The sequence below is a fragment of the Antechinus flavipes genome, chromosome 2 (genome assembly GCF_016432865.1).
Source record: "Antechinus flavipes isolate AdamAnt ecotype Samford, QLD, Australia chromosome 2, AdamAnt_v2, whole genome shotgun sequence".
Classification (NCBI taxonomy): Eukaryota; Metazoa; Chordata; class Mammalia; order Dasyuromorphia; family Dasyuridae; genus Antechinus; species Antechinus flavipes.
The window spans coordinates 232115787-232133955 of NC_067399.1; the positions used below are offsets into that span (position 1 = coordinate 232115787).

At 40.2% G+C, this 18169-nt stretch overlaps 1 protein-coding gene across 1 annotated transcript in view; it reads left to right on the plus strand.

Annotated features, from left to right (window-relative positions):
* Positions 1-4104: 4104 nt before the first annotated feature.
* The window catches only part of ADA (adenosine deaminase), a 29463-nt gene continuing 15398 nt past the window's right edge, over positions 4105-18169 (plus strand). The window contains exons 1-2 of the mRNA XM_051976498.1: positions 4105-4258; positions 14962-15023. Coding sequence (XP_051832458.1) covers positions 4226-4258; positions 14962-15023 — 95 coding nt within the window. The 5' untranslated portion in view covers positions 4105-4225. The remainder of the gene's footprint in view (positions 4259-14961; positions 15024-18169) is intronic.

An 18169-nucleotide genomic window follows, 5' to 3' on the forward strand; every position in this document is an offset into this window, starting at 1 on the left:
CATCAAAGCCTGTACTACCAACTGCCAAACCCAGCTGGGCTGGGGAAGGGAGTGATGCAGGACAATGGCAATGAACCCCTCAGAACAGGGTGTGGGGTAGTCACTCATGTTAATATCAGGAAGAATTGGGGGAAATCCTCATTTCCTCTACCTTCCTTTCCCTCTGAATACTTGGCTCCCAAACTGCCCAAAGCCTATGTTTGTGAACTTCTCTCACCCTACCAAACTGGGGAAGTTCTGTTGGAAAGTCTTGCTCAGTAGTGTTTCTACTGAGCTTATATCCCAAAGAGATCTTAAAGGAGGAAAAGGGACCCACATGTGCAAAAATGTTTGTGGCAGCTCTTTTTGTAATGACAAGAAACTGGAAACTGAATGGATGCCCATTAGTTGGAGAATGGCTGAATAAATTATGGTATATGAATGATATGGAACATTATTGCTCTGTAAGAAACGATCAGCATTTCAGAGAGGCTTGGAGAGACTTACATGAACTGATGCTAAGTAAAATGAACAGAACCAGAAGATCATTATACATGGCAACAGCAAGATTATACAATGATCAATTCTGATGTATGTGACTTTCAAACAATCAGGTGATTGAGGCCAGTTCCAATGATCTTGTGATGAAGAGAGCCATCTGCACCCAGAGAGAGGACTGTGGAGACTGAACATAGATTACATTATGAACATCCTCACTCTTTTTGTTGTTACTCGCTTGCATTTTGTTTTCTTACTCGTTTCCTTTCCTTTTTGATCCAATTTTTCTTGTGCAGCAAGAGAACTGTATAAATGTTTATAAATATTAGATTTAACATATATTTTAACAGTATAACATATATTGGATTGCTTATCTTATAGGGGAGAAGGTAGGGGATAGAGGAGGAGATTTGGAATATAAGGCTATGCAAGGATCAATGTTGAAAAATTATCTGTGCATATGTTTTGAAAATAAAAAGCTTTAATTAAAAAAAAACTTGCTCAATTTCTCAATGGTTGCTGTGGAAATATTTTGGCGGCCACAAAAGAGGGGAAAGAGACTCTTTTCTTTTTAGGTTCTAGCTTCCTTCTACTTACAGCCAGACAAACAGGACCTCAGGAGTGCAGAGGCTCTTCTTCTTCCAAAGTTACATCAATCCACCATACTTTGATCCAGAATGAGAAAAGCCCTGATGAATCCCTTGTCTAGAGAGACAGCTAATTAGGGTGCAGCATGCTAGGGCCAAGAATTTGAAGGTGTGAGTTCTAATGCAGCCTCTACTTATCAGCTGTGTGAACTTAGAGTATACCATAGAATTGAGAGCTGGAGGGGTCTTAGAAATAATGGAGTCCGATTCCCCTCATTTTACAAAGGAGGACACTGATCCCTAGAGGGGTATTTATTTGCTCACTTTCCTTATCTCTGAAATGAAGAAAATGAAAATTCTACTTTGGTCATAGGATTATTGAATGATTAACTAACATCCAGAATTTGGAGTGGGAAGGGGCCTCAGTACTGATCTAAGTCCATTCTGACAAGTGGTTATTTAGCCTCTGCTTCAAGACCTCCTATGAGATCTTGGTGATAGAACCCATCACATCTCAAGGCAGTCCATTCCACTTCAGGGAAATTCTCACTGTTAAGAAGAGAAGAGGCCTGGAATGTCCCACAGAGACAGGAAGATCCCAGCTCAAGTGCTGCCTCAGATACTTAGGAGTTGCATGACCTCTGGCGAATCCCTTAACCTTTCATGACTCCTCAGTGACTTCTAAGGATTTAATTTTCTTTTTTTCTTCCAATGGTATCTTATTTTTCCAAATACATATAAAGATGGTTTTCAATATTCATTTTTTTTTAATTTTGTGTTCTAAAATTTTCTTCCTCCTCCCCTTTCTCCCCTACCTCCTGCCTCCCCAAGACAGCAAGCAATCTGATATAGGTTAAATATATGCAACCCTTTTAAACATATTTAAGGATTTAATTTTCTTCAAGCAGGAGTTGATCCCCATTGATAGAAATTCTCTCCACAGGGAATTTCCTCATTGTATGGAACAAGTCTACTTCAAAAATAGTGTTAGGAATTTTTTTCTGATCTCAATCCTCAATTTGCCTTTTTATATTTCCACTTATTGCTCCTGGTCCTATCCTCTGGGGCCAAGTAAAACAACTCAAATCCTTCTTTCACATACCAGTCCTACAAATATTTGAAGATAGCTATCAGGTCTTTAAGTCTTGTCTTTGGGGTCATCTCCAGTTATCCTGATCTGTATTTTGTCACTGAACCCAAATGGTTCTAGAAGAATGAGGCTGACTTTACACAGACCTCTCTCCCTTAAATCCAATTAATTTGCATATCATGACATCACCTCCCTGATGTCACGGTCTTCTTCAAGAATGAAGGACAAACTATGAATAAGATTATATACCTCCCAGTTTTTTAACTGTACTTGATGTGATCAGGTTAAGGACCTTCAATATCCTAATTGTGTCAGCCCCACCCACCCTTTTCTTCCTCCCTCCAGGCCCTATTCCAAATTCCAACTTCTCAGAGTTCTACAATTATGGAGCCATTAAGTGCTTTGCAATGGTTTTCTAACTTTTAAAGCTACTGATAATGTGAATAATATTATCAATATTGTCCAGAAATCAGGTCCAGTGCTCTTTCCACCATCCATCTCTGAATTTGAATCAGATTTCATAAAATATTGGAAGATCAGTCTAGAAGAGAGGACAGCTTTTGCAAAGATCCTAAAATGAGGTGTGAATATTGCCATGGTTCAGTCAAGTCTGTTTTAGGATCCCTAATCTTGTGAACCCCTGAGCAAAGCATTATGCAAATTAATGCTCATAGAATCTGGCTTTGACTGAATCTTGTCTGTAAAGGTAGGACTTTTGCCAACATTTTCTGTGTCTGTGTGGTTTAGTCACTAGGTCACTAAATATGTTTTATGGAGAATATTGTACACAGCAACAACATGATTATGAGCTGATCAGTTCTGATGAGTGTGGCTCTTTTCAATAATTAGGTGATTCAAGCCAATAGACCTGTGATGGAGAGAGCCATCTGCAGCCAGAAAAAGGATTGTGGAGATTTAATGTAAATCACAACATGCGTATTTTCACCTTTTTTGTTGTTTGCTTGATTTTTTTTCTTTCTCATTTTTTTCCTTTTTGATCTGATTTTTCTTATGCAGCATGATAAATGTGGAAATATGTATTTAAGAATTGCATATGTTTTACCTATATTGGATTACTTGCTCTCTAGGGGAGGAGGTGGAGAGAAGGGAGAAAAAAATTGGATCACAAGGGTTTGCAAAAATGAATATTGAAAACTATCTTTGATATATTTTGAAAATAAAAAGCTATTATTTAAAAATATAAATAAATGTTTTGTGCCCACTATGGGCCAGCACAAACAAAGCCAAGTATAGAGCAAAGAGCATTAATTTTGGTGACAGAAGATATGAGTTCGAATGTAATCCATATCTTAGTAAAACTAAGATAACTTAGTTTTACTGTGGTCATCTTGGGTATGTCATGTTCCCAATATCTTTAGCCGTAAAATTAGAGGACTTGGAGACTTTCTTAAACGTCTGATAATCGGTGGTTCTGATAATAGATTCTGGAACCAAGAAGGGCCTTTAGAGATGGTATTATTCAGTCACCTCATTTTAAAGAGGAAACAAGCGCAAGGATTTGTCGAAACATATCAATGGCAGGTCCGGGACCTGAACCCTAGTCTCCTAGGCTGCAGCCCGGGGCTTTTCAGTCTCACTGTCTTACTCTTGCCACTGTTTCCGTATAGGGGACATCATCTTCAGGAGTTTCTTCCGGAGACCCACGTGGCCCTAGCCCTGGACTTGGTCCCGGGGCGCCTAACCAGAAGCTGGGTACATTTGGGTATCAATCAAACTGAGAATCTGTGGCTTCTTCCTCCAGACCCGAGATTCGGGAGGCTGCGGAGTGGAAATCCAGGCTCACAGCTGACTACCGAGGCTAGCTAGGGAGGGGGCACCCTGGGTTCTGGGGTGAGGCCGAGGAAGAGAGAGGGAGGAGGGAGGGAGAAAGCGAGGGAGGAGCGAACTGTAGGGGGCGTGGAGAAGGAGGGGCCCAGGCTGAACCGGGGGCGGGCCCGGGACCGAGAACCCAGTTAAAACTGGGGTGGCGACTCACGAGGCTGAGACTGGAAACCCCCTACAGAGAGCGGGCCGAACCGAAGGACTAACGGACCGAAAGCAGACTGTCACCATGAGCCAGTCGCCAGTGTTTGACAAACCTAAAGTGAGCGCGGGAAGCCGGGAGCCCGGGGTGGCTGGGTGAATGGGAGAGGGGAGGAACCCGGGTCCCCACTGCCGGCCCCTGGAGCCGGGTGGATGCCACTGCTGGGGCTCCCTATCTGCCACGATCTGAGGAAGAGACTGAGGAGGAACCTTCCACGGTCCCTTTCCCCTAGTCATGGCCCCCCATTTGCATCCAGGGCTAGGATGAAGCTGTTGTTTAACACACTGGGGTGGAGGATAGGAACTCTGGCGGAGACCATTCAGAACCATAAACATTAGCTCTGGACTCATTCCCTAAGATCCCCCGGAGACTTGCAGCGGGGAGAAATTTGGAACAGAGAACCGTGTTAGAGCTGAGAGGGATTTAGCGAAGATACTGTCAGGGCTGGAGAAGGTTAGAACAGAGAACAATATGAGTGTTAGCACTGCAAGGGACTTTAGAGCAGAAACTGTCCCAATCAGAAGGCTACAACAAAGAGCATTGAATGTTAGAACCCGATGGGACCTTAGAACAGAGAACGCAGCGGAGAGTGGAACAAGCATGGTTTAGAGTCAGATTTAAAGACTTGGGAGTGAATCCTGGCTCTGCTTTTTTGCCATTCATAGGGTGTGTATAAATCGCAACTTAATTACGTATCTAGGGTCCCTTTCAGCTCTAAATTCTGTGGCTCTCTATAAAGAATGTTAGTTCTGGATGAGCCTTTAGGGCTTAAAATGTTAAAATACCAGAAGAGGTATTAAAGTTCCTCTAACCCAACACCTTCATTTTACAGCGAGAAACTGAAGTTCAGGGATAGAAATAATTTTATTAATATCACTGGAGAGGATTAGGGATATCTAGCCCCATGCTCTTTGTAATAAACCACCTGCCATCTCTATGTATGCTACAGTAACTAGGAGGAAAGAACAAAGAAATAATCCAGCTAGTAAAATCAAAAAGCTAATTCCATCTCCTTAAATATAGGCTGAGATGAAATCCTCTGAGGCAGATAGTGCTATGAAGCATAGAGTATTAGGCCTGGAATTAACAAGATCTGAATTCAAGTCTTTCAGACATTTATTGGCTGTGTGATCCTGGTCCCTTAATCACTGTCTCAACTGTAAAATGGGGCTATTAACACTACTTATCTCTCAGAATCATTGTCAGGATCAAATGAGATGATATTTGTAAGAATGCTGAGTACAATACCTGAAGTAATAGTAGGTGCCGTTGAAATGCTTATTTCCTTCCTTTTCCCTTATAAAAATAAGGAGGCACAGACCTGTGCTTGTATGTACCCTTCCCTATCCAGTCTAGAATGAGAATAAAAAGTAGCTGACTGAGTAGAGAGGATCTCAAAGATCACTAATTTCAGCATTTCTCAGGAGTCAGTCTACCTTGTAGTAGAATCGGGAGATCTGAGTTTTAATTCTAGTTTTGCCAGGAATTCCCACTGTGGCCTTAGGGAGGGATATTTCCCTCTCTGGGTCTCAGTTTCCTCAGCTGTAAAGTTAAAAGGGTTGGACTGAATGGTCTTGAGACTTCCCTTCATCTCCGATTTTCTATATCTCCCTATGTAAAGTGTTGTATTGGAGAATCCGAAACTCTAGCTTTCATTTCAAGACCTATACCTGCCACTGATTAACTGCATAACCTTGGTCAAATTATCTTATTTTTTGGGCCTTAGGCTCTTCAATGGTAAAATGAGATATTGATCCTTATCCTTCCTATGCATCTCATAAGGTGGTTGCAAAAAGAGCATTTTGAGTTATGGAATATCTTGGCTTCTAAAATGGGGATAAAAATACCCAAAGATCAAAGTTTTAGAGCCAGAAGGGATTATAAAGGCTGTTTAACACATTTTACAGATGAGGAAACTGAGGCCCAGGAAGGTGATTTGGCAAAGATCACACAAATTGTATCAGGTTAAATTTTGAGTTAAGATGTGCTTTTTCTTTTGTATTATTCTGTCTTAAGAAAATCAAAACCAGATTTTGTTGGCCAAGAAAGTACTTGGAGCAGTCAAATGTAGAATTGGAATAGCATGATCCAATTAATAAGGAAAATAGAGGTTATCTGGAGGGTGGAGTTTCCTAGTAATGCAGGGCAGGGAGGGAGGGGTCCAGAGGGACGTGTACATTGCCTAAGCCCTGATCATAACAGGAAAGGTTTATATTTCCAAATTGTATTCAGCATTTTCTGCCAAGGGTTGTGGCCTGCCTGGCCAGGGATTCTAGTATCTGGAGAAATGCTCTATATCATGGTCCAGATGCAGTGGAGTTAGTATGAGCCCAGGAAATTCTCAGCTCCAAATGTGGAAGAAATCCAGATTTTAGCTAGATGGAGCCTGATTGACATAGTTACTGCCCTTGGGAAAATCTGGGTTGAGACTGAACTGGGCTAGTTCATCACCTTCCCAGGGTTAAGCCAGGAAAGATCCTGGGTATCCCAGGGATACCCAAACCTTTTTATCACTGGCATCAGTCACCTTTATGTAGTGAGGAGGAGTAGTCAGTATAGACAGCTAGCTGCTTCTGGGACATGATGGGGCGTGATGTGACTTGCCTTAACTTAATTGTCTGCCTCAGTACCTATCTCAAATTCAACTCTTAAAAATTCATTTCTTTAGTTCCTGAATGCCTTTTAACTCCAGGAGATCTTCTAAAAAGACTGCAATTATTTATTGAGCAATTAAGGTGACAGAAAAGCAAGATATCAATAAACATTTCTAAAAGCATTTATCTCTGGGAGGGGCAGTTTTTTTCACCAGTTTGTGAATCCTAGATTCCAAAAGGTGGCATTTATTAATTTCCTACTGTATTGTATATAGAACTCTTTTCTTGCCGTGTAGTAGAAAGATAAGAGAAATACTGATATCATATGATAATGCATACTAAAGCTAAGTGCATTAGAAAAGTACAAGTAAAATACTAAATGAGGTCTTAGGGAGAGGTCATTATAGGAAGATCAAGGCAGGTTTCCTAGAATAGGAGGAGGTATTTGTGCTAGTTTGGAAAGGGTGAGTAAAATTTCAACAGGCAAAGATGGAGAATATTCCAGGAGAACTAGCTCTGGCTCTAGAGACCAATTGGGAAAACAGAATACAGGATATATGCAAGGAATAGAAAGTCATTTACAATTTGATTGGGTTATAGAGCAAATTAAGGGGGATGTGAGATGAAACTGGGAAAGAAGCTTGGCACTGGATTGTGAATTCCACTCTCAATTTTACTCATGAGCAACAGGGAGCCACTGATGATTTTTGAGCAGAGTAATGACATGACAAGATCTATACATATTGTTAGTGGTTCAAAGCATATGAGGGTAAAGTTGTGTATGCTTGTGAGTATGAGAGTATAAGTAAAAGAATATCTTGGAGGCTATTACATTTCTGAATGTGTGTGTGTGTGTGTGTTTTCAGGGTGAGTGGGGAGAGTGGTAGCTGAATACTATCCAAGGTAATCAGAATGGGGGACTTTTAGTTTAGTTGGTTAATGTGGCTATTACTACTATCCTGGTACTTGGCTATACTTTGCAGGATCTCTATAAATAGAAGACCAAGTCCCAGTCTTCAGGGAACAATCATGTAGTTGGAAGGACAAGACTGTAAAATGAGAAGGTTGGAGTAGATATCTTTTCCAGTTCTGACCACTTTCTACATGCAATGGTTCTAATGTCCATTCTAGCCCTGACATTCTCTATTCCAAGGTTTTCCCAGCTCTGAAGCCTATTGAGGCAGCTAAGTGGCACAGAAATAGAACTGGGTCTGGAGTCAGGGAGATCTGAGTTCAAACCTAATCCCCCAAAACTTCCTAGTTGTGAGACCCTAGCAAGTCATTTTACCTCTATTTTCCTCAATTTCCTCAACTATATAATGAGGATCATACAGTAGGTACTATGTAAATGCTTATTCCCTTTCCTTTCTTCCCTATTACAACAAATTCAGTGATCAAGTGTAAAAGGACTATGAAGAAGTGTGACATGGTATATCCTCAAAGGCAGGAAGAAGTGGCTTCAGTACTGACTGTGATCCTGGGCAGATATCTTAACTTCTCGAGGTCCAGCAACTCCTAGGACAAACTTATTCTGATAAAGTTTCTTCATCCAGAAATTCTCTGTATCAATGAAATTGCATGTCCAACCCCTATGTCAGTGTCAGTGTTGGCAGTGATGATCATAAAACTTCTAGATGAGGAAATCTTATCAATGCAAAACAGCATGTCCTGTTCTTAGAGAATCACCCAGATCAATGACTTGCAAAAGATCATACAACCATTGTTAGCAATAGGATTTAAATCTAGATCTCAGGTTTGAGTCAAGTTCTTTATCCATTTTGTCACACTGCTTTGCTTTAAGATTTGTAAAGCCTTAAGCCACATTGTTATTTCATCATAGTCTACATATTGTAGTCTCCCAATAGATCATAAGTTTCTTGAAAGCAAAAACTGATCATCTGATCACATTAAGCACATAGTTGAGGCTTAGTAGATATTTGGTTGAATTGGTCTTTTGAGAATAGAATTATGCGTGCTGCGGTAGTCAGGGAAGACTTTTCCCAGGAGGTGGCCCTGAAGGTGGGCTTCTCCACAGCAATCATTTTTCTCTTTTAATTGCCTACACCCTCCTGCTTCATGCCCAGCTACTGAACCCTCAAGGGACCACCTGAGAGACCCTTAGTAAGCTCTGAACTTCTTCTAGTCCTTGGCTCTAGCCTAATGTATTGTTTGCAGAAAATGAGATCAGAAAGACAAGCAGATATCTGGAGTGTGCAGAACAACTTCTTGGTGTATTGGCAATGGACCTGGACTTGGGGGTGATCTTAGAGGAAGGTTCAAGAATCTTTAGGGTTTGTCTACCTTGTGACCTCCCTTAGATATGTCATATAGAAAGTGGGGGAGATTTCCTGATTCTAAGATTTGAAGCTGGAAGGGACTCTATTGATTAAGTGGAATCCAGAGAAAGGGAGTGGCAAATGGGCAATGAGTGGTAGATATTTGAATCCCAGATTCCAAATCTCTTTTCCCCACAGGCTGCTTACTTCTTGTGGTTTTATTTGCTGGGTTGGGAGTTCTCGTGATGAAACATTAAACACATCTTTTTTTCAAACCCTAGGGTGGCCGATCAGTCTTCAAAAGAAATTTATTACTCTTCCTAGGCTCAATGAGGTCTGACCAAGGAAAGATAGAGGTAGAGAGACACAGAGACAGAAAGACACACACACACACACACACACACACACACACACACACACACATACACACACACACACACATACACAGAGAGATAGAGAAAGGGAGACACACAGGGAAAGCAAGAGACAGAGACACATACGGAGACAGTCAGAGAGACACAAAGAGAAAGAGTCAGAGATAGAGACAGACAAAGACACATACACACATAGAAATATAGAGACAGAGACACACAAAGAGATAGTCAGACAGAGACAGACATACACAATATATACATACACAGAGACAGAAAAAGATACAGACACACAGACACACATACAGAGAGACAGAGACACACAGAGAAAGAGAGAGACAGAAAGACAGAGGCAGAGAGACACAGAGACAGAGAGAGAGACACACACAGATAAAGAAAGGGAGATACACAGGGAAAGCGAGAGACAGAGACACGTACAGAGACAAAGACAGAGAGACACAAAGAGAAAGAGTCAGAGATAGAGACAAAGACACATACACACATAGAAATATAGAGACAAGAGACACACAAAGAGAGTCAGAGACAGACATACACAATATACACACACACAAAGATACAGACACACAGACACACATACAGAGAGACAGAGATACACAGAGAAAGAGAGAGACAGAGAGACAGAAAGACAGAGGCAGATAGAGAGACACAGAGAAAGACATACACACATACAGAGACAGAAAGGCACACAGAGATACAAAGTCAGAGTCAAACAGACACACACACACACACGCACATATCTGGAGATGAGTAGGGAGTTTAGTTCTGTGGAAAAAGAATTCAGAATTCAGAAACTTACTTCCTTGGGTAAGACCTTTTCTCTTTCTGAATCTAGATGATTTATAAGAGTCTTCCAGCTCTGTCTATAGCTCTATAGGGTTAGAGAAAACTTCATCTGCAATTGAGATTCAAAGAGGAATAAGCTAAAAGGAAAGAGGAAGAGATTCCCCTGCACATCCTAAGCACTTAAGAACCATTCCCAGATCAGAGTATCTAGGAATTCAAAGCTCTTCTGATTCTTCTTCTGGGTAAATGACTAAATCTATTGCCTTTCCACTGCCTCTGCTCTTCAGACACATCACATTGCCTTATGTGATGCATCAGGAAAGCATGGAAAGAACTTGGGATTTGGCATCAGAAGATCCAGGTTCTTGCCACATTGGACAATTTTTCCTACCTATGTGGTCTTGGTCAGATTACTCTCTTTCCTCATCTTTAAAAAGAGGGGGTTTCAAAATGATTTCATTTCAAAATGGCGTGTTGGAGGGCCAATCAGCCAAATCTGAATTTGAAACGAAAGAATATGTGAAAGGAAAGGCTTCTGGAGGAGCAGGTGGCAGGAGAGGACCTCCATCTGCCCCTGCCTTGTTGCTTCCTTCCTTGGAATTTCAACTCCAGAAAGGTCCAGAGGACTTTCCTGCAGGTGGTGGCTGGAAGTGAACCAGGCCAGCTGCCCCAGAGTCCCTGCCAACTCAGATGCAACTGCACCACTAGCTAGTTAAACAGTGCCCATTCTGAGAAGCCAAGGAGATGGGGATCCCCAGCTATAGCTGGGCACACACTCAATTGACAAGCTCTCCTTACCAGCACTTTCCCCCATCTCCTCCAGGGTCCAGCTTCTCTCTGATTATCAGCAAGGCTCTCAATGCCTTCAGACTTCCTTCCTCCTTTACATTCCCTGTCCTGGGACAGTGCCCAGTGGGCAGGGTGCCCCCTCTTAACTGAGGGAGCTTCTGTATTCAAAGGTTCCCTATAATCATGTTTCCATCAGTCTCTGGCTCCTTGCCCTATCAAGGGCAGTGGGTTTTGCCTTGATTCCTTAGGGGGGAAAAAAAATCCTTTCTCAATGGTTATCACCTGCTCCTGGGGGTGATCTCATGAGAGCTGTCCTAGGAGGCTGACCCGATGATGAAAGTTTTCCTCCTAAGGATTTGGAACAGACTGGAGTCACTGAATACCCCATTGCTCAGGCCCTATCGGGAAAAAAAAAAAGGTACACTTATTCTCAACCCCCATTTTCGGTTTGGATAAAACCTCACTTTAGAACTCTACTCCTGAAATATTTTATATTACTCAATTTTTGTAAATGGAGTTTTAAATAAAATTATCTAGCTGGAAGAGACCTCAGATCATGTCTGACATATTCATTTGACAGAGAAGAGACATAAACCAAGAAGAAGCAAGTAGTCATATAGCATTAGTGGCAGAGCTAGAATTTTGACACAGGCCTCCTGACTACCAGCCACACACTAGAAATCTTGCTATTAGAGGGATCATTTTGATGCAGCCCCTGCCTTATTCTTCTTGTACCCTGGAGCTCTGTTTTTGCTTAGAGCAGCCCCTGCTCTGGGATCTCAGTGGTTATTAGAGACCAGGAAGTAGCTTGGTTAAATTGTTCTACATGGTGCTTTTAACCACCTGCAGCTGTACTGCACTTCTTGCCCCCAGGGAGGTGCTTGAGGTGGGGGCAGGGGACAAAGATGGCAGAAAGGAGTTATGTCTTCCTTTTCCTGTCCCTAGAGGCTAGAAAGTGTCTTTAAGAGCTGCAGTAGCTATTGTGTCATGGAACAGGTCTAGCCAGCCACATCAACAGCCCAGCTGATGCTTCTTTAGTGGCAATGGTGAGGTTGGCTTTGTACTAGGCCATCTTTTCTCTTTCATCCCTTGGACCTTTGAAGTGGCTAGATAGAATTAGAGATTGGGGAGAGAGGTGAGGCTCAGCCTGAGGGAAGGGGGTAATTGTAATTAACTCAGTTGGAGACTGACCCTGAAATACTGACCTCAGGAATTCAGAGAACCTACTGGGCTGGATCAGTGAGAAATAATTAGGAAGTCCTGTGGGTGTCTTTAAGTACATATATCTCAGTTAATTCAGAAACCTTTTAAGTCTTTTTAAGCAAAAATAAATGTTTCAATTTCCCTTCACCTAATATGGGGACCCAGGTGACATTATAGAGAATTTGGAGAATTCATTGTTCTAATGTACTTTTGAGTCAAGGTTATTGAAAGGAACTCTCTAGGGTCCTTCTCATTCCTTGAGTATTCCACTGTTGGATCCTTCACCCCTCACTTTCCCCTTCAGTTGCAACCATTCATTCATTTAACAATCATTTATTAAGTACTGTTATATTCCAGGCAAAGTAAGCAACTGTTTATTAAGTGTACATTATATTCCAGGCACTGAAGAACTTAGAAAGACAGATAAAAATGAAATAATCCTTCCTTTCCCTCAAAGAGCTTATTGTGGTGAAACAACACATTCACACAATTCTGTAAGTGAGGAATAAATTTCCTTCATTATGAACCATTATTTTAAGAAGGGTCAATATTATTTTGATAAAGCTTTACCAGAGGGCTCCAAAACACAAAAAAGGTTAGGAACTGCTGGGCTAGTTAAATGAGCTTTAATTCCTTCTAGTCATAATTCTCCGATTCTAGAAAGCTTTCCCTGAGTCCTCTCCGCCTGAAGTCTTATCTCCTCAGATACTCCCAATACTTTGTCTGGACCTCTTCATTGTCCTCAAGTAATATAAAGTAGAGTTCATATTTATATTGTATTTCAGGATAGAGACTGGACCTGTGATTTCATTGGAATGAGAAACATTGGAGTATAGAAACTCTCTTTTCCAATGCAAGTCAGTACCTTCTAGTCTTGAAATGTTGCATTATGAGGGTAAGGGATTTGGCCAAGGTAAACCAGTTAGTGGTATGTATCTATTGGCTGGACTGCAGGGCTGGCTCTCTAGCCATTATGGCACACAAATAAGTTAATGTAGAGTAATGAGGAAAGTGGGGGGTGGAGAATAAGGACTCTTATAGGAAGTAATTTTTGACCTGTGCTTTGAAGGAAGTTATGGATTCTTTTGTTATTATTCACAACAGTTCATGCTTGTAAAGCAGTGTAATATTTATGCAATATTTTCCTCTTATACATCTTGACTGTATAATCCTGGGCAAGTCACTTTATTTCCTCCAAGTTCATGGCAACTCTAATTCTTAAGTTAAAGAAAATATGCCATACCCTTTGACCCAGCAGTGTCTCTACTGGGTCAGTATCTCAGAGAGATCATATAGGAGGGAAAGGAACCCACATGTGCAAAAAACGTTTGCCTTTTTATAGTGGCAAGAAACTGGAAACTGAGTGGATGCTTATCAGTTGGAGAATGGCTGAATTAGTTATGGTATATGAATGTTATGGTATATTATTGTTCTGTTAGAAATGACCAGCAGGATGATTTCAGAGAAGCCTGGAGAGATCTACATGACCTGATGCTAAGTGAAATGAGCAGAGCCAGGAGATCATTAAACATGGCAACAACAAGACTATATGATGATCAGTTCTGATGGACATTGAATTTTGTCTCTTCAACAATGAAATGATTCAAACAGTAATGAAGAGAGCCATCTTTACCCAGAGAGAGGGAAATGAGTGTAGACCACAATATAGCATTTTCACTCTTTCTATTATTGTTTCCTTGCATTTTTTGTTTTCCTTCTCAGATTTTTTTTTCTTTCTAGATCTGATTTTTCTTGTGCAGCAAGATAACTGTATAAATATGTATACATATATTGGGTTTAATATATATTTTAACATATTTAACATGTTACCTACCATCTAGGGGAGGGGAGGAAGGGGGAAATTTGGAACAGAAGGTTTTGCAAGGGTCAATGTTGAAAAATTACTCATGCATATGCTTTGTAAATAAAAAGCTATAATAATAAAAAAAAATTTTTTTAAAAGACAAAAAAAGAATATGCCAGATTGTATTGATAAAGGGAATTTCCTCACCCTGGTGTCCATATTAGTGAAATCAAATTCTCAGTTCCTATCCCAATGGTATTTTATTTTTTCAAATGCATATGAAGATAGTTTTCAACATTCATTTTTGTAAGATTTTGTGTTCCAATTTTTTTCCCCGTCTCTCCTTTCCCTCCTCCCTCCCCAAGACAGCAAGCAATCTGATAAAGATTATACTTATACAGTTCTTTTAAATATATTTCCGTATTTGTCATGTTGTGCAAGCAACCTGATATAAATTATGCTTATTTGTCATGTTGGGAAAAAAAAAATCAGACCAAAAAGGGAAAAAAAAAACACAAGAAAGAAAAAAGCAATCAAATAAAAAAGGTGAAAATACTATTTGACCCCTAATCCCATCCTATTTTTTTTTTTCACAACAAATTCTGCAAGGTAGGTAACATTAGTATTTTCAACCCTGTTTTCTAGTTAGGAAAATAACTTGGAAGAAGTTAAGTGATTCTATTTACCCATCCTCTTATGCCTCAAGCTTTCAGGCTGACAGACTTTTTTCAGATCTAGAGTCAAATCCAGAATGCTGCTTTTTTATGGGGATGAGGAAAAGGACCAGGGATTCTTGCCACCTTTTTTTCTCTCTAACTCTTAGTTTTGCCCTCTTAACATTCCTAGAAGGCCTCCTAGCATTGTGGGCTTCCAGACTTCTCATTACCATGGCCACTTACATGTAGTTCTTTCTCTCTTCTAGGTAGAACTTCATGTCCATCTGGATGGAGCCATCAAGCCCGAGACCATCTTGTTCTATGCTAAGTGAGTATGCAAAGGGGATAGAAGAGTAATTGTCTCTGTTGGTGTAGGGGACTAAGAATTTATGCCTTGCCACCTCTGCTCCTTAGCTGGTTGTGAAGGGGCTAATTGATAATTAGTGTCTCCTCCCTGAAATTACCTTGTATTTATCTCAAAAACTGGATCATTGATAACAGGGAACTTGACAGATGAGGAAACATGCTGTTTAGCACTTTCCTTCAAAATTAAAACTCTCAGAGAGCTACCCAGAGAACTATAAGTGACCTTCCAAAGAATGAATAGCCAATGTCTCAGAAGTGAGACTTGAGCCTTTGACACATGATCCGATGCTACTTGGAGTGGAGGAGGAATGAAAAAAATGTAAAATGTAAAAAAAAAAAGTTAAAAATTGACTTTTATGGAAGAGTTTTGCATAACTGCACAGATGGTTTCTTAATTGTGGGTAGAGATAAAGGAGAGAACCTAGAACTCAAAAAATATTTTAATGTAAAAATTTTGTTTTAAATGTAACTGGAGAAAAATATTAAATACATCAAATACAAAAAAAGTTAAAAATTAATTTTTAAAAAGTCAATTTGGAGTGAGTTTCAGGATATCTTGGAAGGGACTGCTGAAGTCTAAGAAATTAAAAAGAGTTGGGGAATGTGTTGCTGGGAATGAGTGTTAGACTGAGGAAATGATACAACTTGCAAGGTATCCCAGGTTGCTACTGACTATTTGTATGCTAAAGCCTTTCTCTCCAGAGCCTCTGTTCCTTTGGGTCAGCTTTGATTTTGACCTATCCCCTCCTTGCATGTGAATCTGGTCAAGGACTGACCATCAGGCACCTGAACCCATGGGACTCTATGACTTGCTAAGACAGCTTTGGAACACTTCTCCATGCCAAGGTCACTGTATCAATGAATGAAGTGGGAATTATCCAAAGTCCATCAATAATTAGACCAGGGCCACCAAATCATGACAATAATCCACCTTTCCTTGTAGTATTATCTCCATTTTACAGCTAAAACATAGCAAATTAGTGGCTCAACTCAGACTACTATCAGGTGGTTGTGCTTGCTGTTCCTCAAAGGGATCATGGGCTGTGACTTCAAGTGTCCTAAAGGTAGCCTAAAACCAGAGGAAAGTTTCAAAGGGCAGCGACTGGTAGCAGCCTGGTTTACCCACCCAATTTCTATAGGAACCTTGCTGGGGGAGGGGGGCAGAGCATGGGGGAAGGAAGGGCTGGGTTGTCACTGTTTGTCCTTAACTCATTTAGTCCAAGCAGCGATGTGGATTGGTCCTAATAAGGTCATTAGCAGCAACTAAACGGAGCTGGGACCAAAAAGGAAGGACCACCTTCAAGAGGATAAGGAAGATAGAGAACTCTCAATAACAGGATAAAAAAAAAAAAGCCTAGAACATTCTTTATGGAGATAAGAAAGGCTTGGAGACCTTGGGTCTGGAGGAAGGAAAGGGAGCTGTCTAAGAGTTTCCCTTAGAATAACTTAATTGATTGATCTCTTTTATAGCTTCCCTCCTCTGGTGGGGTGGAGAATTATCTGTGTTCTAAGCCATCCAGCCCTGGGCTTGAGTGGTTGGTTATGTTGTTTTTCTGATTTCCTAAGAAGACTGGCAAAGCTTGGGCATTATCTCTTTTCTAAGGTCAGATATGGAGGAAATTTGGCCACTCGGGAGGCAGTTGAGATTTGGAGAAGTCTTTGGCAGTCTGAAAGGTTAGAAACCAGATAAGTCAGTGAGCTTTGAGGAAGCACTCAGGACATTTTTCAGATGCCAAGAGAAAGAAAAATTCCTTATGTGTCAAAATATTCATTCCAGCACTTTTTGTATATTCAATCGAGTGTGATATAGATTCTCTCCTGTATTTCCTGTGGGTTTGAAATAGCCAATCTTTTGATTGCAGAATTCTGCAATCTTTAAGAAGAGACAACATTGGATAGTAGAAAGAACTCTGTACTTAGATTCTACAAAAACCTGGATTTTAATATTACTTGTTGGACTGAGTTCTAGTGCTTACTCCGTGTGATCTTGGATAAGTGACTGTGCGTTTCTCTATCTGATAATTTGCATCCAGGTACCAGTAAGATATAGGAGGATATGTCTTTTCCTCCTATGGATAAGACATTCATATCCTTTCCAAGGTTAGGATATGAGTCAGATCCTGGAATTAGGGAAACAAATTTACATCCCTTCTAAACACTTTCTTGCTCTTTGACTATAAACAAATCATTTAATCTGTCTGTGAAATAATGCCTACTAACTTCAAATGCTATATCCTATAACATCAAAATATGTAACTTATGCTTGTGGGGGAGTTTTCTCTCTCAACAAACTACTCCTAATCCATCTTTAAAATTTAAACCTACTATCAATTCTGATGGAAGTGGCTCTCTTCAACAATGAGGATCCAAATCAGTTCCAATTGCTCAGTAATGAACAGAACCAGCTACACTCAGAGAAAGAACACTGGGAAATGAATGTGGACTACAACATAGCATTTCCACTGTTTCTGTAATTGTTTGCTTCCATTTTTGTTTTTCTTCCCCAGTTATTTTTACCTTCTTTCTAAATCAGATTTTTCTTGTGTAGCAAGACAACTGTATAAATATGTACACATGTATTGTATTTAAGCATATTGTAATATGCTTTAACATATTTAACATGTATGGAACTACCTGCCATCTAGGGAAGGGGGTGGGGGAAAGGAGGGGAAAAGTTGGAACAGAAGTTTTTGCAAGTGTCAATGCTGAAAAATTACCCATGCATATGTTTTGTCAATAAAAAGTTATAATTTTTAAAAACCCCACTATTTTTAAAAAAGAACTTAATTATGCATAGGATGTGACCAGATTATCTTGAAAATATTCCTCTACTAGTAGGAAAGTTTTGTTTTTAATTCCTGGAATGATCAGAATTGAATATTAGCATACTTAAACATTCTTTTATGTTCTGTAGTCGGTATGGCATTTTTTGATATTTTTGGTGCCATCCTATGTAAAGGATCATAATAATTTCCAAAAGGAAATATAGTAGAGATTTCTTCAGTAGGATCATATATGAATGAACTTGAGGGTCTCTGGGGTCCCTTTCTTCTTTAGATTTGAGATCTGATAAATGCAGGCAGAGAAGGAACAGGTCATAGAATGGGG